This window comes from Perca flavescens, chromosome 6 (assembly GCF_004354835.1).
Source record: "Perca flavescens isolate YP-PL-M2 chromosome 6, PFLA_1.0, whole genome shotgun sequence".
NCBI classification, from domain to species: domain Eukaryota; kingdom Metazoa; phylum Chordata; class Actinopteri; order Perciformes; family Percidae; genus Perca; species Perca flavescens.
The window spans coordinates 26080839-26103190 of NC_041336.1; the positions used below are offsets into that span (position 1 = coordinate 26080839).

The 22352-nt window shown below is 39.2% G+C and overlaps 1 protein-coding gene across 3 annotated transcripts in view; it reads right to left on the reverse strand.

The window, feature by feature from the left end:
• dnah5 (dynein, axonemal, heavy chain 5) overlaps positions 1-22352 on the reverse strand; it is a 101828-nt gene that overhangs the window by 42903 nt on the left and 36573 nt on the right. For all 3 annotated transcript variants that reach the window (XM_028579917.1, XM_028579918.1, XM_028579919.1), the window contains 24 exons: positions 22131-22201; positions 21367-21474; positions 21008-21195; positions 19816-20010; positions 19348-19482; positions 18953-19060; positions 18226-18379; positions 17837-17983; positions 15221-15462; positions 14595-14771; positions 13628-13832; positions 12980-13122; positions 11810-11944; positions 11374-11496; positions 10871-11084; positions 10375-10598; positions 9733-9931; positions 9434-9606; positions 8835-8965; positions 7566-7719; positions 2883-3150; positions 1982-2105; positions 827-934; positions 226-340 (listed from right to left, as the gene is read on the reverse strand). In XM_028579917.1, coding sequence (XP_028435718.1) covers positions 226-340; positions 827-934; positions 1982-2105; positions 2883-3150; positions 7566-7719; positions 8835-8965; positions 9434-9606; positions 9733-9931; positions 10375-10598; positions 10871-11084; positions 11374-11496; positions 11810-11944; positions 12980-13122; positions 13628-13832; positions 14595-14771; positions 15221-15462; positions 17837-17983; positions 18226-18379; positions 18953-19060; positions 19348-19482; positions 19816-20010; positions 21008-21195; positions 21367-21474; positions 22131-22201 — 3841 coding nt within the window. The remainder of the gene's footprint in view (positions 1-225; positions 341-826; positions 935-1981; positions 2106-2882; positions 3151-7565; positions 7720-8834; positions 8966-9433; positions 9607-9732; positions 9932-10374; positions 10599-10870; positions 11085-11373; positions 11497-11809; positions 11945-12979; positions 13123-13627; positions 13833-14594; positions 14772-15220; positions 15463-17836; positions 17984-18225; positions 18380-18952; positions 19061-19347; positions 19483-19815; positions 20011-21007; positions 21196-21366; positions 21475-22130; positions 22202-22352) is intronic.

Consider the following 22352-nt stretch of genomic DNA (forward strand, 5'->3'; position numbering starts at 1 on the left):
CTGTTTCAATCCAAAGTATCAACTTGATTTATTTAATTTAGAATACCAGTGCAATCTTAAGCCAACTTAACAAAAGCCAAATGTACATAGAGTATGTATCTCTCTACACACTCTCTGAACCTAAAGAAACACACATTCGCACGCATGCACACACGCGCACACACACACACACACACACACACACACACACACACACACACACACACACAACTGCCTGAAACCTACCATATCAGCCTTGTCATTAGCAACCTGTAGCTCCTTCTCTTTCACCTCCAGCTCCTTGCTGAGTGCTGCTACAGACACTGATGCCTCCTTCAGCTTCTGGAGACCAGTGTTCATCCTAAACAGGAGAGATATTAAACATAATCAGGTAAGCCACATACAATTAAAGAATCTTGTACATTTATATTATGTGCTGGACTATCTGAGAGAAATCTACACATCTACACCTGGGATCCTGTTTGTTGTAAATATTCACACACTTTCAAGATGAACTATGTGACATTTTTGGTCCCCTGGGAACTAGTTGGTGAAAAACCTTTCTTTAACAGGATAGCAGCTTTTCATCCTTGGCCAGCTAGGGTAGCTGTTAAGCAGACATGAGTTCAAAATAATGAAAAACGTAGCACAGAAATGTGTGTGAAATATGTTGTTTATGAGATCTATGATGTATTTTAAATCTGAAAAAATGACCCCTAACTAATGGTTCTGGACTGGCCCCTATGAAATCTTACATTTTAGAAAGGCTAAAACGCAATATAGTATATGTTAACATTGTAATTACAAGTATAACAAATATATAACTTAATCCTAGAATTCTGTTTACCTGTTGGCCAGGGTCTGGACTTCAGACCTCTTTTCCTTATAGATGGTCTTGTAGCCCTGAATGAAGGACAGGTAGGACTTAGGTGTGACGTGGGTTGAGCGTCGGTATCTAGATTTAAATTAGATTACAGTAGGTTAAATTAATGTCATAAAAAGCAGGAGAATCATTCTATGTTATGCAAGCCTGGGGGATGGAGCTGTTCAGCCCTCAGGGGGACGTGGGAGGGGGAGTGTTGCACTGGATGGTGAGGCGTAGGACAGAATCTCTAGGAATGTTGGAGCTGTCTTGCGTGATGTTGGGGTGATCCTCATTCATGTCAGGATTGTGCTTTGCTTCTGTTGGACTCCCTCCAGATTGTGTAGAATTGGTCTGAAAGACACACCGGGTTGTTGGGAGTGTGGGACGGTGGACGGCCAGTTGCTTTGTGTCCTGTGGTCCACTGGTGAGGTCCAGGAGGTTTGGATCAGGATGCATGGTAGCCTTTGTCAGATTGCAGGAACCGGATTCCGTTCAGACCAAGATTGTTTGTTCTGGGGGCACATGGGAGGCTGGGTCCAGACTGGTTTAATGATGGCCAGGTGGATTTTTTTTGAGAGGATGGAGGAATGTGGAGGTGCTGTTGGTTTGGGAGTGGGCTTGTGGGATGGCTGGGGTGGCTGCATTTGGGTGGGTGTCGTATAGATGCTTGCGACTTACAATGACTTACAAAGATACATAACAGCTACAAGTGTATGCACTATACGGGATTTACCCTATCATACTTTATCAACAGGAATAGACAGGTCAAACAGCCACCCACAAATAGTCTATAAACAAAGTATCAGGCTGTCTTTGAGATTTCATATGAACAACGGTTAAAGTTACTCAGGCTACCGAAGAATACCATAATGTATATGTTCATATTGCGAATTGTATGTTGTTTAAAAAATTGTTTATTAAAAAAATGTCTGTCTTCTTTCTATTGTCAGCTCTCTAATAAAGTCATAAAATGCTCTAAAAAATATATACGTATATAAATAAATAAAGATAAACTCTTGTACTACTAACAATATTTATCAAACTGTCTGACATAACTAGAATAATATGTTGATTTTGTTCACGGGTGGATTGCTGCTGTAGATACCGAGAGGCAATCTGTTTAACAAAATACCGTACCTCTGGAAGTAGTCCACACACTTCTCTGCTACGCCATCCTGAAAAGAACCCATGCACTGGACAACCTCATTTTTAACCTGGGGTGAGCAGTCAATGTCATAGACTGACAGGAAGTGCTCTGAAACTGAGGAACAAAAAGATGGAGGAGGAAGAATGAGAGAGAGCTGAATTAAGTGGAGAAACATACAGAGAGAGTTGACATTGATTACTAAAACCAGCTTCTTTACTTCTCAATTCTGACATGCTGTAAGAAATTCAAATGTATTGTTTTCCAAGCAGGAATGACTATTATATGTAATTGCATGGGACATTATGCATTATTGGTTACATGTATTACTGCATTATCTGTGTCATTCTTCTGTTGATGATCTGACAAAATATGGAATGGACATTCAGAAACAGAAGGAGATAACTAGAAAATGTGGTGCAAGATTTGTTTTTCAGGACAAAATAAGATGCACAGATTTAAAATAAATGAAAAAATTAAGACTTGTTATATTTGTGTGTATGAAAAATAATATTGCCATCTATAGTATCGGTTAAAGGCAACATTCTTAAGCGTCGCCTATAAGATCAATAATAGACATTATATAGACATTAATGAAGGACAAATGATAGATGAGGAAATGGCAGCATTGACATATAGCAGTCTGAGTTGTCTAACAAACATTTGAAAAGTTCTATTTTGGTCAGAAAGCACATAGGACACACTGTGAACAAGCTGACTATGTGATAATAGAATGTTGTAATATCCAAATTCAATAAGATTTTACAGCACTGAGAAAATTACAGCAGCCACTCTAAATGGAAGGTAGAACACAGGGATGCATATTGGGGAAACAAATATGATTAGATAGGCAGATCATATCAATATAGAATAAAAATTGTCTGTGAAATGTACCTGCAACAAGAGCATCTTTTGGCCACCGGCTGAACCAGTCCATGGTGCAACCAGATATCAATGCAGGAAACTTTAACGCCCGGTTGCGGAACTTTTCCCCAACCGGCGAGAAGCACAGAACAACGTGGAGATTATGTCGGACTCTTGACATGAAGTACTCGTAAAGATTTTCATTGGTCGGCGGTCGCTTGGGAAACTTCCGCTTCATGACAGGGATGAGGTCACTGAGGATCTCGTCAATCTCATCACGAGCGAATAAGTTGGACACCTGAGGATAGAAACACACACACACACACACACACACACACACACACACACACACACACACACACACACACACACACACACACACACACACACACACACACACACACACACACACACACACACACACACACACACACACACACACACACAATAATGTCAAATTACATGATCTATCCAGCTTTATGTCTCTTTTTAGGTTGTTTGTCATAAAAAATACTGGTTGGACTGTGTCCACTAGGTTTGGCTGGGGAAAATGTTTGTTAAAATCTACCCCTTTGTTTTTTTTTATTTTGGTCCTGTGTACACACAATTAAAATGGAATTTTAACCATTTTAGTATGTCTTTCTCTCTAATATATGCTTTGTAAGCAGAATTGTGGTAGTACTTCTTATTTCAATTAAACTTCAAAATACGGAGATACAGGTCACCATAAGACAAATGTTTTCTCTCAGCACTCTAAAAATTGTACTGCATGTTTAGCATGGCAAATGAGTGCTTAATTCAATCTTGAATTTCTCATGCAGCCCAGACTTTCAAATAATAATCTTTAATTGAGGCACATGGAGACAATTAGTGACAAACAGAAATTCAGAGAAGCACAATTTGAAAAAAGGCCTTCTAAACAGTAACATGGTAAGGTAATGAATTAATTCAAATGCAAGATGTCCCCAAAATAACATATTTAAAATCAAACCCTTGAAGTAGTGCTGAGATTTCTTTGATTCATTTCCTATTTTGATTATATGTAATCACATGCTCAACTTTCCAACTACTCCCTATAACTTCTGGCATTTGCCTCGATCTCTTTATTAATTCTATATTGCTTAGCAGTTGGTGAATGAACTTAATTATGGTGTTTAAACGGTGTTTCTAATTTATTTAATGTAGTTTTGGACATTTTTCTTTTTCAATTGGTTAGGCACAGAATTACATGCACTTGTTGAAACACACTCATCCCCCACATATTGCCTTAGCCTGGTGTTGAGAAATCAAACAAAAAAAATAAAAATCACACACACAGTATGTCCAGGTTTGACAGGTAGGACAGTGGAACTGCATCCTTTCACACATTTTTTGTGCCTTTTTACTAAATCACTAGTTACTAAGAGAGCGAGAGTGGGTAACAGAGGCGAGAGAGAGAGCAGGAGAGAGCCTTGGGGTGGTGTTGTGATTAAAAGCACCTTGTCTCTAACCATCTGCTGGGTTACTCTCACATATTACAACAACCTCACACTAACAGCTTGCTCTTCCTCTTTATTTCTCTCTGTCACTTTTTCGCACACACAGTCATCCTACTGTAAACACTTCTGCAGCACAAACTTCTCACACACACACACACACACACACACACACACACTCTGGTGTCCACTTCTATTTACCTCCCTGGTAAAGCAGCTGCTGCTTAAATTGTTATTTAGGATGGAGGTAGAGGAGAAGCAGGGGGGAAGAGGTGGAACAGTGGGTGGATTTGGATGCTATCGTGATAAGGCAGAGAGAGAGCAACAGAAAATAAAGGGAGATTAGAAAAAACAATAGGCAAATGGAAAATGAGGACAGAAGAAGAAAATATGAGGAAAGAGGTAAATAAGAAGGTAACAAAAGGTGAAAGGAGGGAAAATCGGAAAAAGATTATGAGGTGAAACAAAAATATGAGGGTAAAAAGCACCCAGGTAACGTTGGCTGCCCATAGTGCTAAAATGTTGATAAAATGATTTTTCTGTTTCAGGGCAATGTAGAATATTCAAAAATACTAAGCACAAATGAAATAACCGACTAAGACACTTGGAATTGTCATGCTTAGTAGCTAAAGAAAATGTACAGTAGCTAATTTTGCTGCACATCAACACTCAACTTTATAATGGTTATGCCACACATCATTGCAATGAGGCGATGAGATTCATACAGTACACAACCAATAGGGGCAGAGGATAGTTATGTTTAATGGCACTTGTAAATCAACCATGAATGCACAACATAGGGCTGGTTTGGGAAAAGATTTACTTTTTAAGAAAATAGTTTTCTCCCCTTGTAGCATGCCCTCTCCTGATCTTATCAAATTAGCCTATTTACTGTATGTATGATTTTAAAATAAGTAGTTCACTCAGCACAATTGAATTAATCTTTCTCCAAAAATCTGTTGAGTACAGGACCTGACATAATGCAATACTAGAATCTGCAGACACTATTTTGTAACTTGTAAATGCCTACAAGACTGGTCCAATCAGCTTATACCAGGCAGTTTCCTGAATAATCTTGTAGTGCTCAGTATTATTTCAACTTAACTTAAGTTATTTTTAAAGTTGCTATTCACAGATCCCTTTTTCTTTTACTGTGATGGCATAGTTGGTGATAAGGTCACTGCTGTGGCATTTCTGTAGTTCTGTCCTTAAATATGAATCAAGACCATTAGGAAGGAGGAAAAAGGTTTACCTGAAGAGGAGACGTAAAGAAAATTAGGATGATGAGGAAGGAGCTTAAGTGCCCATTATTGAACAGGAGAAAAATTAAGTATAATTGAGAGGGAGAGGAAGAGGAGAAGGCAAAGAGGACAACAATGAAGTTGGACTAGAGAGTACAAATTGAGGAAGAGGAAGGGAATAAGAGGACAACGAGGGAAAATGGTGCAGTCAGAACAGGAAGAAAGCCAGAGGGAAAAACAGACAGTGAGAGGAAGAGGCAAAGGATGAGTGGGAACAGGAAGGAAGAGTACTGTAGGTGTGGAGGAAAAGATGTAGAAGTAAGAGGAAAGGAGGGAGCTAAAGAGGATAGTAAGTTAGAGAGAGAGAGAGATCAGAGAGAAGTGCTTTGGAAATGTTTTATTTGACCCAGTAAAACACAGCCACTGGATCTAGTACAATGGATGATTCTGGGACTGCAGCAGAGAAATGTGTAAACCTGACCTTAAAGCTACCTCCTCCTCCTGCTGCTGTTGCAGAGTAATACAGGAAAAGGCCATTCTGCGGCTTAAAGGTCCCATGGCATGAACATTTCACTTTATGAGGTTTTTAACATTATTATGAGTTCCCCCAGCCTGCCTATGGTCCCCCAGTGGCTAGAAATGGTGATAGGTGTAAACCGAGCCCTGGGTATCCTGCTCCTGCTCTCTTGAGAAAATTAAAGCTCAGATGGGCCAATCTGGAATCTTCCCTATATGTCGTCATAAGGGGAAAGGTTTCCTCCCCTTTCTCTGCTTTGCCCGCCCAGAGAATTTGGCCCGCCCATGAGAAAGAGAGAGACATCATGACTTGCAAACAAGCAAAGTGTCAGTTGGTCCAGGCCACACCCCCACCCTCCACCTTGCCCCCCCTCTCTCCTCAATAGCATTTAATGCTACAGACACCGAAATTGCACATACTTAGGAAAGCCCATTGTGGGACTGGCTCTAGTGGCTGTAATTCTGCACCAAGGCTGAATTTTGGGAAAGAGACTTCAGATACAGTATTAGGGGACCACTAAAAGCATCCAAAAAGCAGCATGTCATGGGACCTTTAAATGCAAAGCGATGAAGCTCTAGGTGTATCTGTCTCTTCTGTTACACCTTCATTACATCCAAATCTATGAGAAAATAATGGTGAAATGCTATCCTATTGACAGAGAACATGCAATTTGCTTTTTAATTGGATGGAATTGAGATAAACTGCATTGCTCATAAACCAGAAAGAGACAACATGGTTTTCTCGTCTGTGCTGTCGCTGCCTTGGTATCACAGTCATGAAATGCCTGTTTCATTCAAGGGTGAATGCTAGCTGTCAGTTTCAGCAGCACAACAAAAGTATAATGAAGGCTTTTGTGCTAAACAAACAAGATGATGTCAATGTGAGTATCTGAGTCAGTGTAGCAGCTTTGTGTATCCACAGTAGGCTTTCCTCATAAGTATGTGTTGATTATCAAAACCGCTGTAAATTCATCAAAAGATAATGCATCGATTTTTTTTTTCCCAGGCAACTCTTAATAATGAATTTGTCTGTGTTTCATACCCTCTACACATGTCTGGTAAATTACACTGATAAGCAAGCACACACTGGGATATATTTAGTTATAATGCAACATCCTCAGAATTGTACTGTAGCATTATATTATAGCAGTGAAAATTGTGTATTCTATGCATTATTCTATGAGTTGCTCTCTATTGTGCTTATTGCAATTTTCCATTTGGCCCAACATATGAATTTTGCAACATTGGACTGCTAACATTTAAGCCTATACATGGCCTAATGCTAAACTATGAGCCAAAATGCAGATTTCCTGTGTTTGTTCCTAGTTCACAGAACCAAACCAAGGGGGACTTTTTACTGTGAGGGCTCTTCAGCAATTGAATTCTGAAAATCTTACCAGTAGCTTTTACATTTCTTATTAAATGCATTTCGCATATTTATTATTGATTTTGTGTCTTATTTCCATGTCTGTGCTCCTGACCTCTCCAGATGACAGGACGTTGTTCATGTACTCGAGGAAGGACTCGTCTTTGATTTCGTTGTCAGTAAAGAGGAAGCTGATGCCTTTGCCATGTTGGCCAGCTGTTCTGTACAAACCCTTCAGGTCATCCATCAGGTTGGCGGTGTTGTATGAGCTGCCAAAGAACAGAATACATAAAATAAAAATGCAATTAGAGAAGGAAAAATAATCGAGTGTGAACGTGGAAGATGAATGGGTGGAATTAATCAATCGGTCAGGACACAGTCAGGATGACAGTAATATTTAAAAGGGATATTTTACATGAAGGAAATGAAAAAGTTAGGTTTCAGAGAATGAGAGTTGAATTGAGTCTGCATGAGAAATAGAGACATAACTGTACTGAATGTGCATGGAAAAGGCAACTGTCTGTGTGTAGAAAGAGAGAAAAAAAATCAAGGTGCCTGTTTTCTGCCAACAAGGCTATGAAGTCCAGAGGCTCATACATATTAATACCAAACACTAAAATCTGTCAGGAAAAAATCAAGAGACTGGAAATATGAGGGCGACAAATGCACATGGGAACTAAGGAATAAAAACATTTGACAGGATGGGAGAGCCAGAGAGAGAGAGGCTAGAGTGAGACAGAACAATGAGGCAGACAAAGTGTAGGACAGAGCAAGCAGAGAAAAAGGACACAGTTAAAGCAAAGGAGAGTCAACTGCACTCAAAAGAGTGTCATGGGAGACAATTATATTATCTTATACAGAAGACGTATCTTGTCCTGGCAATTCATTAATTCTGATTGCAGCTTCGGAAAGATGTCAGAACAGAGACCGAATATTCATACTCTTAAAAAAAAGAGATTATGGTGGTTTTGATTTCATAAAAAGGTAGATTTCTTTTTTTTGGTAGTTTTTCCAGGGATGGTTCAATATTATTAAAGAGACTAGGAGCGACAGCTTGTTGGTCTCTTCACTAAACATAACATATTTAGAGTTTAACCTGATTAAAAAAAAATGAGATTGTGCACGCAACAGTAACAGTGTCCAAACTTAAAAGGTATAATTTGAATAAAAAAATTATGCTATTGCATGTTACAGGGTAATTGTACCCAATAGAAAATAACTGCAAGCCAGCGATACATGGTGCAGTGCTTTAGAGATAGCTTTGCAAATTGACTCAAATCGACTACATATAAAGTAAGTCATGGAACCTGAACAATTTCATGTTGCATATGTGTGTGTGTGTGTGTGTGTGCATGCATATATGCCTATTGTATGTGAGCATTACCGTGTGAGAGTGATTTGGAAGATCTTGTATCCAGCTATGAATGAGGCCAGTCTGGTCAGGCTCTGTTTGCCTGAACCCCCAACACCCACCAATAAGGCATTACCTCCAGGTGTCCGGATTATCCTCGACACCTACATACACAAAACCAAACATACACATAACACTAGAATTAATAACGGGAGAATATACAGTATATATGTGACAAGTTGCAAGTGCAAAAAGCAAGGGAGACAGAAAGGGAGATGTTGTGCAAAGTGAGAAAGAAAGCAAGCGTTTTAAAGGGCTGCAGCTGGCAGGATATTTTGGGGCTTGAAGGCTGTCTGAGCGCATCTGAGGGCTTTCAAATGCAAGAATCTTGACCATTCAATAAAAAACATTTGACTGATGACCAGGGGTATGACTCCAATGAGTTGCCTGTGTCCCATTGCTCAGTCTCTGAGTTTGTTTTGAGTTTGGCTGCGTGTACCACATTTTGTTTTTTATGCATGCACATTTTTATTTGCCTCATTTAAAACACATATTCACTCCCCTGTCAGAATACTTGGTTCTAATCTAAAACGTACAGCTGGTGATATCTCTTCTTACTAAGTCTTGAATACCTTGACCAGATGTATCATAGCATCCTGAAAGAAGACCATGTCCATGCCCGTACCCCTGATGCTCTCATTGTAATGGCTCAGAAACATGTTCAGACGGTCCTTTAAACTCTCAAAGGATTCAGTAGGCTCATACACCTTGGGTAAATCAAAGTCTGAATCTTCTGGCTCTTCCCCTGTGAGGAAAGAACATTTTATGTTAAAATAATCACGATACAAAGCAAATTTTCTGTGTTTGTTTTTAAAGAGACAACAACACTGCTGAAATGTTTCAGTGCTGTATCCTTTTGATTAATCGGTACCTGTAGCCTCAGGTGCGTCTCGTAGAAAGTCAACAAAGTATCTGTCTCGTCCATAGTCCACTATGTTCTTGTGCTCTTCGACAAGCTCCTCTTCTACCAGTTTCGCCAAAGCCTGGTCAAACCACTCTACGTCCTCAGGCATGGTAAATCTGTCAGCTATCACACGACTGCACTCGTGCTGCCACAATGCCATCAGCACCTGGAAATTATGATTTTGTGTCATTGCTCTCATTTTCATTGAAAATTGTAATTGCAATGAAAAATTACTAAAAGCATTGTTAAAAAAAACAACCTGCATTTGAATGCAGTAGTGTGTATTTTAACTAAAGTAGGAATATTTGGAGTGTATACATGAGACCTTTTGCATTTGGATTGATGGTGCAGAGAGATACTTATTAAGGCTTATTTATAGTGGTGTTATTGTCAGTTGAACTTTTGATTTAATTATTTTAGATACTTTCCCTGTCTGAATTCTTTGTCATACTCATGCATTCTTCTATAAAACCCTATATACGGTACATGGTCAAGGAATCTGTTCCAACCAGTAGAAGTCCAAACACTTTTCTTAATTATGTGACATTTTAGAAATAAGGTCAATCAAATAAAAACCTGTTAATTAAGTGCACATTTAAATCTTCTTACCTGGACAGAGCTAACCACCTCAGCGTTGGTATTGAGCATGCCTTGCCAGATCCTGGACAAATCCCTCAGGTTGAAGATGTAGTGGAACTTGGCAGGAGTTGGAAGCATCTTGACCTTGACCAGCTGCCAGAGACGGCGGGTCAGAGACACCAAATGGGGCACAGTGTTTCGAACCTCGTCGGCAAAACCGCGACGTGCACAGAAGTGGCCCTCACCAATCACACCTATATAATAGAGTCGATGATGGGGTAGTTTAAGGTTGGAAAGTGTCCAGAGCATATGAGTTTTATCAAAAGTACAGTATAAGAGACAGTACATACTGTATGGCTCATGGCATTTTGTAATTTTTTTGTCACTTCACTATTAGTAGTATTTTAATAAATTGGCACTGTTGTAACATTGATATCAAGTTTGATAACACATTCCTTGACCTTAAGCAAATGTTTTGATTGAATACAAACATCAATAATGATTCCACCACACTGTTTTTACTCACCAAATATCTTGTCAATGGAAGCATTGGAGGGCAGGGTGCAGTTAAAGATGGAGAACTGCCTTTTCAGTCTCTGTGGGATGTCATTACGGCCTCCTCCTGGATGGATCATAGCTGCTAGAAACTGAACGTCCACAATATTGGTGAACTCTCCTGGTTTCTCCAGATTGAAGAACCCGTTTTGCTCCATCAGCTGCCTGACAATCTCATTAGTCACCTATGATAGGCAAAAAACGCAACCTTAAATCAAGAAGAGGTCTATTTGTTATTAGTTCACATAAGCATTCTTTTTTGCTGTTATCATCAGTTCATTTAATTGTATCATTTAAATAGGTCACAGAAATGTGCGAAATTAAATTGTCTTAGATCTAATAAATTTGACTTGAAATGATCTTTCATTGGATTTAAAACAAGGGAAATAACTAGAAAATGACTATTGATTGAGGTAGCTAGTGAAAGGTTATTTCTTAATATTTCAATTAATTGATGTTAAAATGATTCCTGACCTGGTCTCCCCATTCGTTAATGACAGGCATGTTGATATCATCGATAAAAATTGACATTTTCTTCCCAGCAGGAGGTCCATAAGTGGTCCCGATCCTCTTATCCACATAGCTTTCCACAGTCCTCTAAAAGAGAACACATATGGTGACAGAAAAAAAGACAGATCTGAAGTTCCACTCAGAAATAATCCATAGTTAACAGATTGATCAATGCGCATCTTAGCCATGTACAGGAAAAAGACAGTGGTCCTCCATCCAGCCTGCACATTATTAATCAGACTAGACATTGATTAATGTTACTTCACAAGGCCATGACAATCCATGACAAGTTACCACAGATGTAAAGCATCCATCTTCAGACGAAACTGCAGAGAATGAGACAGCCAGCTGTTAAACCTAAAGTAATTAAGAGGAAAGTTAAAAGACAGATCTGCTTTACCTGGAACATGAGTGGTGTGGTGGCAGAAGAGAAGTTGAGACTCTTCCCCATGTGGGTCTCAGGATCATACTTTGACATGTAACCCTTGATGATAACGGTCTTAGCTGTTCCTTGCTCTCCAATCAGCAAAACAGCCTAGGGGAAATGTACACTATTTTGTCAGGGTAAAGTTTCATGTAGGACAAATCTCTACAGTGTATGCAGTTAATGTAATTTATATGCAATGCGATATGGCAATACAGTTTATTATTCTGTTGAGCTTGAGATTTTAACTGTTGACAGAAACTACATTTGTTGTGTCCTCCAATTTTACTTAGCACCTTCCCATCATTGAAAAACTAAAATCTATCATGGCTGTTGCATAACAAAGGACACATGCACTCCAAAGTCCAAACAGAAAAGCAAATGAGACAGAGTGAAATTAAAAAACGCTTTTACTTTTTTGCTTCTATTTATTCACATATAGGTTTTTACAGATCTACTTGTTAAAACAATGCGTTCAGGGGTTAAAGAGGTTGTCTGTGTACCAGTAATATAAGCTATTGATATCAAGGACCTTAGTCACAGCTTAACATAATTAAATAATATTTTTGTTTTCAAGCAATATTATTTAGATCCATGGGCCTCTGGAAAAAGTAAGTTTATCAGTAAATGCAATTCAGGAGCTTCCAAAGTAACATATCACCCCCACACAAACCACCTCTTCACAAACACACCAACATACAGAAGATCCCCACTCTCCTCTCATGGCATAATTAAACTGAATGACTCTTACACACATGCACACATACAAATACACACAGTTCCTACTGATGAATGCCACATGGTGGATCATTTGATGGGCTCTCAAGTAAAGCATTGACCCTACTATTTTAATATGGTTATTTTAGGTGATCTGTGCTGCATCCAGCCATGCTATTGATCTAAAGAGTGTGCATGTGTGTGTCTACTCAGCTGTATCGTGGAATAAATGAAGCATTATACACTCAACAGAGAAGAAATTAAATGGCTGCTACCCTCTCTAAAACCCTTACCATACGCCTTAAAGACACTATGAATGTATACTCAATGTTCCTATTCAAAGCTCATTTTTTATAGATCTATACTTCCAACTTTGACTGTCAGTATACAGATATACAGTCATTTAGTTATTTTATTAGCAAATCTCACCTTGCCCTGCTTGGCGATGGTCTTAATTAGGAAGTCTGTCCTAACATTATCCACATTGGGGACCAAGATGGAGCTATACTCTGGGGTGAATTCCGATGGATAAATGTACTCCTCCACTCTGGTGCTCCAGTGGACCCACTGACCTGGAAGAAGAATAAATGTGCATGCAATAATAAGATAGAGATTAGCACGAAATATGAAAGTGACGCTCCTAAGTTGTCCTCCAATTGAAAAAAAAAAACATTTTCATATTTCACTCTAGGTTTGATAAACATACACTTGCTGCAAGATTTAGTGCAACATGAGGCATAATGCTTCCGCTTGTCAAGGAGCAGCTTCAATATTTCCTGGCACCTAATCTAAGGTAAGATAAGATACACCTTTATTTATCCCCAGCAGGGGAAATTCGGTTGTTGCAGCAGTACACAGAAACAACACATTATAAAATAAATATACACAGCTAACATAGCAAGTAATAAGTAATAATAAGAGGTACTAAAATAAGAAAAAATAGAAAGTATACAAGATACATGTTTGAGTGGTCCTGATAACATGACAGTGTTGTGATTAAAAGCAGTATAAAGTGACAATGGTGTGATTATTAGCATCACCAAAGGTGATAATATCTGTTTATCAATGCATGCATACCATCTGCTGTGACATGGTAGTCAAACATGGTGTCGTCACTGTCTTGAGGAATGGCTGGCAAGCTTAGACGGATACTGTCGTTCCCTCTGAGCCACATCTCCATCTTCCTCCGGTCTTCCAGTTCAAGTAAGGCTCCAGTGCTCCACATTAGGGCAAAGACATACAGCCGCTCCAAGTGCTCTCTGGATATCTCACCACACTGCTCCTGTAGAGTAACATCTACTTTAGATCAAGGACTTTGTTCACAGAACCAAATTTAATAGAGAAGTGGAGCACATAAAAAGTTTAGAAAAAAATACATATATCCAAGCTCTTACTTTTTCCCAAGGTTTATAGTCCTAAACAAAAATAATACAGAATACAGCATATAACAGTGCATAAAATATCTGATATGGTCACAATAGATGCCTAAAAGGTTATCTCAACAGGTGACTGCAAACTTTTACAGACCCTCAACAATTAACTGAATTCACAGGAAAAAAGAAGAAGTGGTTCTAAGAACCATTGGATCCTGTATTACCTAATTATTACTAATCAGCTTATATTTTAATGATGTTACAACCCCACTGACTTAAAAAAAAAAAGCAAGATAAAAAAAAAAATCTATTGTTGCTGGTTTTACGTTCTAATTACAGGAAGTGGACATAATTAGGGTTTTACTATAGCTGGTTTGGATTGAAAACTGGGCATGAGGTGCATTTCTTTTATTCTTTTACTTATCTATGCAGTACCAAGCTTACATCTGTCTAAGTTTCACATCACAGATCTACTACTCAAGTCTATCCAATAGCCAACAGGTTTGGCCTTTTCTTAGAACAGCAAGTCATTCAAAAATGCCTTCTATCTATATGCATTTACTCCAGCATTCATTTTATTTTGGCAGTAGGAATTAACCTCTTCAGCATTCAAATATACATTAAGTGCTGTCTCTCCCATGGAGGGGAATTCAGAACAGCTGTAACCTTACCCTTGGTGGTATGAGTCCCTGCAGCATGTTGATGCACTGCATGATGACAAAGGCCTCTAACATGTCCATCTTAAACTCTAATGACTGCACACTGAAGCGGTAGAGCTCAGAGAAGGAGGAGGTGAAGAGCTCCCTTAGCACCTCTGATTCCTGGGGGAAGCGTTTCTTCAACCAGCCCTGAGAAGAACAGCCACATAAATCACATTAGTCTCAAAAAACACAGTGTGACGTGTGTGTACCAAACCATAGCCCAATTGTGTGAGGTTTATTTTTAGATTCACCAGAAATGTCAATTCCTCTGACCCAAACCAGCTGATTATTACTGATCTTGATATCCAAACCTGGGTTATACAGAGTTTTAATTCGCTGATTTTGATATTTATGCCGTCTGAAAATGTAACTTAGTAATGTACAGTAAATGTTGCGGATTGCAACATGTAATGTAGTGAAACATTAAAAAGACACATAAAAGAACAATATGATATATGATAAATCTTGCGGCACTAGATCTGGATGTTATTTTGCAGGTACAGTACTGTTACCAGACCATAACCACTACAATTTTCAGTTTTTGTGTGTAGGGAAACAAAAATATCTTAAATCATTTATTTAGTTAGTCGATTCACCTCCAGTATGGGGCTCCAGTTGAGCACAGAAGAGCTCATGAACACCATGCCGTTGCGCGAGACGGTGGCTGGAGAGGCATTGTCTATGTTATGTGGCTCAAAAACCACTTTACAGTTGGGCGCCATGGGTATACGGTCTCCATTTGCCAGAGTAAGAGTTCTGTTGTCGTCCAAAACTGAGTTTAGGTTCTCAATCCAGATGGCATCGACTGGTCCATCCAGGACTATCCAGATGTGCTCTCCTGAGATAGAAAACAGTGTTTTTGTTTGTCTACATGGATATGAAAATAATAAGATGCATTGTCTGATGCTTTCACCAATAACTTGCTAGTTGGTAGAATGAAAAGCCTCTGAATATGCATTTAGTACATAGAGAAGGTTGGCACCACAACTGTTAATAAAATAGATTGTAGATTGTAGGTGCACTGCTGTGTGTGCTCAGTAGGGAGTTCAAAATGCCACCTTGCCCATCTGGTCTGGTTCTACAATACAAAAACAACATAATTTGCACAATAACTAGCCTGGAAATCCAGACCCAAATCCGAAAGATTAAGCGTCTGGCATTGAGTAATGAAAATGGCCCAACTCCAGGCAACACCAAGCATCCATTTGAAAATGTCACTGCACGCAATTGGATAACACTACGACCAATCACAACAATACACGGGGTGACGTATCCAGAGCCCCATATGCTTAGCTACCAGCGGAGCTAACAGGTAGTTAAACTGTCGTCATCTGTTTAGCTCGCCTCTGGCCCGCCTATATCAGATACACCGATGTGATTGGTGCAGCTTGGCTACAGGGACATAGTTAATAAGCATCATTACTCAATGCCAGAGTGACTCGCTGAGCAAATTCAAATTGTGCTCTCACAAGAACTCTGGATTTCCAGGGTACACAAGAACTGAACTTCAAGTATTTTTGTTACTTCCTCTCCTGAAGTAAGAAGACAACCAAAACTTCCAATACAAAACACCACAAGATGTGATGCAAATATGAAGCTTGTTTGTATGCAGATGTTTAATTTTGCTCTGTCATCAATGACCTAAAACTAAAGGACTCACAGTTTGAAGTCAAAATAATGACTTACTAATATGACTGCTTTCATGGACGTGAGCCATCATCAGCTGAATCTCTGCACAGAAGTTCTTAAAATAAATCATGCTCGGGATGCTTCTGCTGCATCGGTTGAATCACAATGTACATACAGGGCCCTATTTTAACGATCTAAGCGCACAGAGTGAAGCGCCTGGCACAGGTGCGTTTAGGGCGTGTACAAATCCACTTTTGCTAGTTTAACGGCGGAAAAAATGGTCAGTGCGCCAAAAGGGTTGTACTTATTGTCTTAATTGATCATAGGAGTGTTTTGGGCTTAATATGCAATAAACCAGTCATAGTGTCATCTCCCATTCCCTTTAAAAGCCATGCGCGTTTGTACCTTGGCGCATTGCTATTATGATGGCGGATTTGCTAAGCAGGAAGGAGAGATTTTCAGGAGAAGAAACTGATCTGCTTGTGCGTGAAGTGAAAGCGTGCAAGCAGATCATATCATAATACTATTTCACATTGTAATATTTTTATATATAAATCTTTTGCATGTTTGTGTGCTGCTGCCGTGTGTGTGTAACAAGCATAGTGTGCGCGCTGTCCACGAGCCTAGGCGCATTTTACTAATACGCTGTTAAAATAACAATTAAATGCTGCGTTATTGACTTTAGACCAGGTTTTTGTTGGTCAATGGCACGATCACTTTCCGCTGCCTCAAGATAACAATACGCAAAGAATGCATCTGAACACACCTCCCTGTAAAGACCAGCACGCCAATGGGCGCACAGATGGGCGCAGATGCATTTGCTATTTAAACAACGTGGGCGCTAGACAGGAAATTGACAACTGCGTCGATCTTAAACTAGCAAAGACACTTGCCTCGGGCTTTGCGCTGCGCCAGGGGCCAGATAGGGCCCACAGACTGTTCTCACAAGGCATTTCATTTCCTTGTATAATACTTAACTCAGGAGTCCTGTAACAGCTCCACATGGCCCACTTTTTCTACTGGATTTTGCTAAAAGCAACAAGTGAAGAGAATGTACACAAAACGCAAAGGCAATCAACAAACTTATGAAATGCATCCTGCTCAAAGATATGCATAACAGCATGAAAACTTAAACCCAATACATCAAATGCATATTTGGACATATAAAAGCAAACACATAATGTATATTCACACCAATGCACACATACATTTTTAATGAAGTGAGTAGGATTAGGGCTGAGCAGAAAGATAAAAAAAGCTGTTGGTGCTGCTTTGAACTATGGATTTTTTTCTAACTCAGTAGGGATCGCTTTAGGATGTTTTCTCTATTCCTCTTAGCGGAGAGGATGCTGTTTTGAAGCCATACTTCCCAATAAAGCAGTTATTACATTTAACCTATACAATGCAAATGTTAACCAAATGTTTGTAGAGAATTAATATTCCCTACTTTACAAAAACATGTTTTCATTTACATGAGTTAGAACTGTTGTCTGCAACAAAAGCTCATTTATAATTGCGTATATTCTAAATTTCAGCTCAGTTCACCTCCAAGTATGAAATCAATGTCTAGTAAGCAACCTGACCTTTCTTTGCTCTCAGTGTTTTCCTCCACAGTGTAGAGAAAATGCCATCAGTCCAGTCATTTGTGGCCACATCCAATCGACCAAACATCTGAGGTGCTGTGATGGCTTTTGGGTTCATGCGCATCTCTTTGTGAGGCTGACCACACTCTGAGAGACATTGACAGAAACATTAACTCCTACATTTGTAAGGTAAGCATATCTAACACGCAAAATGTATTAAAACAAAAACAATAACTTGCACAGTGATCTAAAGTTTAAAGGAGTTTAAAGGCAGAAAAGATGATTTTTGCTTTGTCTGTCTTTGTCCCTCACACACAGACACACACGTTTCAACATCAGCCAGTGTATCACAAGTTTGTCTCTTTTCAAAACGTGCAAAAAAATCCTACCTGTCATAGCTCTCATCAGCGTGTGTATGCAAGTTGTCTTTCCAGCCCCACTGGGCCCCAGGGCCATCATGCCATGTCGGACCCTCTGAGTCTCAAACAGCTGGATGACCTTCAGCTTCCAGGGAGGGTGACTGATCAGATCTGCGTCCTCAACCTGAGGGAGCATAATTACAGTATACACAGACTTACCACACTAAGCATATAAAGTACAAAGTATTATGACATATTCTGGATGATACCATTAGAATAGGATATTGTAATGTATTGACAGAATCACACATGTAAAGAAGATAGATGCAAGATAATTACAACAAGCGTACATTACTGCAGGGATGAAGGCACAAAATGCAACAAAGACACAAACACAAGGATATCATTTATAGACCTAACATTTTACTTTCTATTATCTCTGCACTGTGTTTGCCACACTTCGGTTAGGTCCTCGACAAATGGTAACAGACACCGTATGTATGCCGTTGGGTGCCATATATTTGAAAGATGTCTCACAGTCCAGTAGTGTTTTGTCGGATTTTACTCAGCATCCTCATTTGTCACTCTCTCTCTCTCTCTCTCTCTCTCTCTCTCTCTCTCTCTCTCTCTCTCTCTCTCTCTCTCTCTCTCTCTCTCTTTCTTCTTCACTCTCTCCCTCCATCCCTCTATCCTACAGTATTTCTCTCTCCCTTGCAAACAGAGACAAACTCATCCGTCACTCCCTTCTCTACTGTACCTGTAAGTCGATGGCAGCCTCTAGTTCAGGGTAGCCTGCTTTATCAAGTTGGATGCCTGGGAAGAGGTCCTCAATCAAGCTCAGAAAGAGTGGCTCATCCTCATCGATCTAACAAACACAAACAAGTGTATACATAGACACACAAGTTAGCAAAAACCTACAAACACAGATGATTCATCTTAAATCTGTTCTTGATATTCTTGCGATTGTTTATTGCTATTATCTTTGATTACTGACTTTAGATTTTTTTTTAGAAAATTATTCATTTATTCTTCTTTATTTAAATTTTCTGCTGATGCAAATGTATCATAACAAATCTTAATTGTTCTATTATTCAATTTCGTTTTGCCAATCAAAAGTATGCTCCATTGTATTATGTTCTGTTCTAGACTGACCAGCTTAGATAAATTCATGTCCCTAAGGACCCTCATGACGATGGTGGACTCTGTGTCACTGGGATTGGCTCGCTTGGCTGCTCCCAGGGTTCGCAGCACTGACAGAATGTTCCGTAGGCCAAAGTCATAGTGAACCTGAATAGTGAATCACAAATATTAATTTAGATTCACAGTCATTCATCATGATATGTTTACAGACAGCTGTGTAAAACTGCCTCTTTATCTATTCTCATACAGTTTCAACAAACCTCTGCAACACGCATGTACAGGTATTCTAATAATCGGTTTGCTGTGATCCACCAAATAATATATATCAATACTGTATATAGACAAAAGGCAGGGCAGTAAAACGTTAGCAAAGGCTAACATCTGAACACTGTAAAAAAAATCTAAAGCATATACATTGTGTAATGTAACACAAGAAGAAAACGTTTCACATTTTGCACTCCGATCTCATCTATTGTTTACCTGTTTGGAGAGTTGCTCCTCACACAGCTTGTAAAGAGTGAAGAACTTGCGGGCCAGCTCCATGTTGTCGATAAACCCACAACTGGCCAGTTTTACCCGAATGATGATCTGACGGTCAGGAACCATCATGGCCACAGAGCGGAAGTTGATCTTCAGGTTCTCAGGAAGCTCCTGGCGACCTGCATAACCTGGGTTCTGATTATACAGGAAAGAAAAGGGAGAAGAGGAGTTTTATATGGGGATTATGCAGATTATGCTGTTACAAATAATACATTAAATAAATACAAAAAATCACATGTGGACAACATCAGACAGAAAATCAAGGTGTATGCGATTTGTACAATTTACCACCTATATGTGCACGCCTCCTGCTGAGTTTTTATTTATTTACTCATGATGGCTATACAAAAAAAACCGAAACAAAATTAAGTTAATGCTGGAACATCATTAAAGCTGATAGCAAGCGTTATCCTTCAGTTAAATCCCTATGGCCTTCCTCTCCACAGAGCTTGCCTTTGATCACTGTTTCTATAGACATGTGTACGTACACACACACACACACACACACACACACACACACACACACACACACACACACACACACACACACACACACACACACACACACACACACACACACACACACACACACACACACACACACACACACACACACACACACACACACACACACACACACAGATCTAACTATTAGATGAAGAGTATAAAAACATCAGCCAGCTAATATTATTAATGAAGAAGCAGACCCTGGTGTTTAATGTTGTACTAACTTGTGAAAGACATTATCCAGGTCTACTCCATTTATCTATACTTATTAAATCTTAGAAAAGTGTATCATTTGTGATTTATTGCATGCTCTCTATGACAAGAACAGTTTTTTGCTTGGAATGAAATGTATCTTCATTTGTAAAACCAGCAGCTAATATTGTTATGTCCAAGTTGCTCCATTATATTTTACCTGTAACTTTCTACAACAGACAACCTAACACTGCTAAACATTACATTAAGACTTTGATTTTCTTCAGTTTTCAAAAAATGAAATAATACCATGAGAATGGTATCCTCTTTAAATCGATCAAAAGAAAAATGATTGTTAAGACTATATCAGTACAACAACAGGAATTTGAATTGAATCAAAATCTATAAATAATGGCACTGTTGTGTCACTGACCATGGTAAGAAAGATGCCAAACTCGGGGCTCATATCCACATTGTCTCCATCAGTGAAGACAAAGTTTTTGCGACGTTCCTTCTTGCAGGTGAGAACTATCGCAATCTGTTGGGCCGCAACCGACAAAACTGGGAGGTCAATGCGGTTGAATTCGTCAAAACAGCCCCACGAACCAGACTGAGCCAGACCTGGAATACAGACACATGCAACTGTATGGTCACTCTGTTGCTAATTAATGAAACGTACAACTCCATTCCAAACCCCTCAAGAACATTTACCCTTTCTCTATCCCTATTATTTTTCTGGTGCTGCTTAATTTGCAATAATATAGTAGCACCAATTTGCCGTGTGACTCTTACCTTTAAATATTCTTCCCAACCCTCTGAAGTCCATCTGGTCAGAACAGTTGAAGACCACAACATACTTTCCCAGACAGCGGCCCATGTCTTTGGTAGTCTCGGTCTTACCTAATAACAAAAGGCAGATCTGTCACATGAGTAACAATTTTTAAAAAGAATTCTCCAACCAAAACACCTACTAAAAGTATCTCTTTAGTCGATTGGTTCCCAATGTTTTTTGGTTTGTGATCCCTTAAAATTAAGCATTGTTAGCCCTCTTCAACGGTTGCATACAGTACAGTATGTCCATTAGTTCCACCAAAGACTTTTCTGATTGTTAATTTGGATAATTGTCTGGTTTGTTCTGAGTCTGAAAAAGTAAAACCACCTAGTTATGTTAAAAAAAGAACATAAAATGGTGTATCAGGGACATCTATTTTCTTTTTTCTTTTCTCATTCATAATTTCACCCCCCTTGAGATTTAATTTGAAGGTCCCGACCACCAGGTTAGGTATCACACATTTAATGTTAGAAGGGATAAGACCACAGATAAAGAAATGCAGTCAATGTATGTTTCTGTCACTATTACATATTCCTGATGCCATTTTACTTTTGCTTACTACTGCCACATTAGTGACATGTTGTGTATGCGAGACCTAAGTCCCATCATCTATCAACCAGTATACCACCAGTGTCATGTCTGTTCCCTCCTGCCTAATTGGATAAAACCACTATTTCATAGTCACATTGTTACTCAAGGTTATACATTTAGGCCTCAGTCTTACCTGTTCCTGCAGGACCAGCAGGGGCTCCACCCATACTCATACCGAGAGCCTGGGCTAGGGTGATGTAGCACCTGAACAAACATAATAGACAGTTAAATTTCATAGGCATAAGGTTAAGAATGTGCTTCCTCACAAAGCGGTTTTCATTTACCCTCACATTCAATTCATCACACGATAAAACTAATATGATATGATTTTCCACAGGGAGGTTGGAGATCAGGC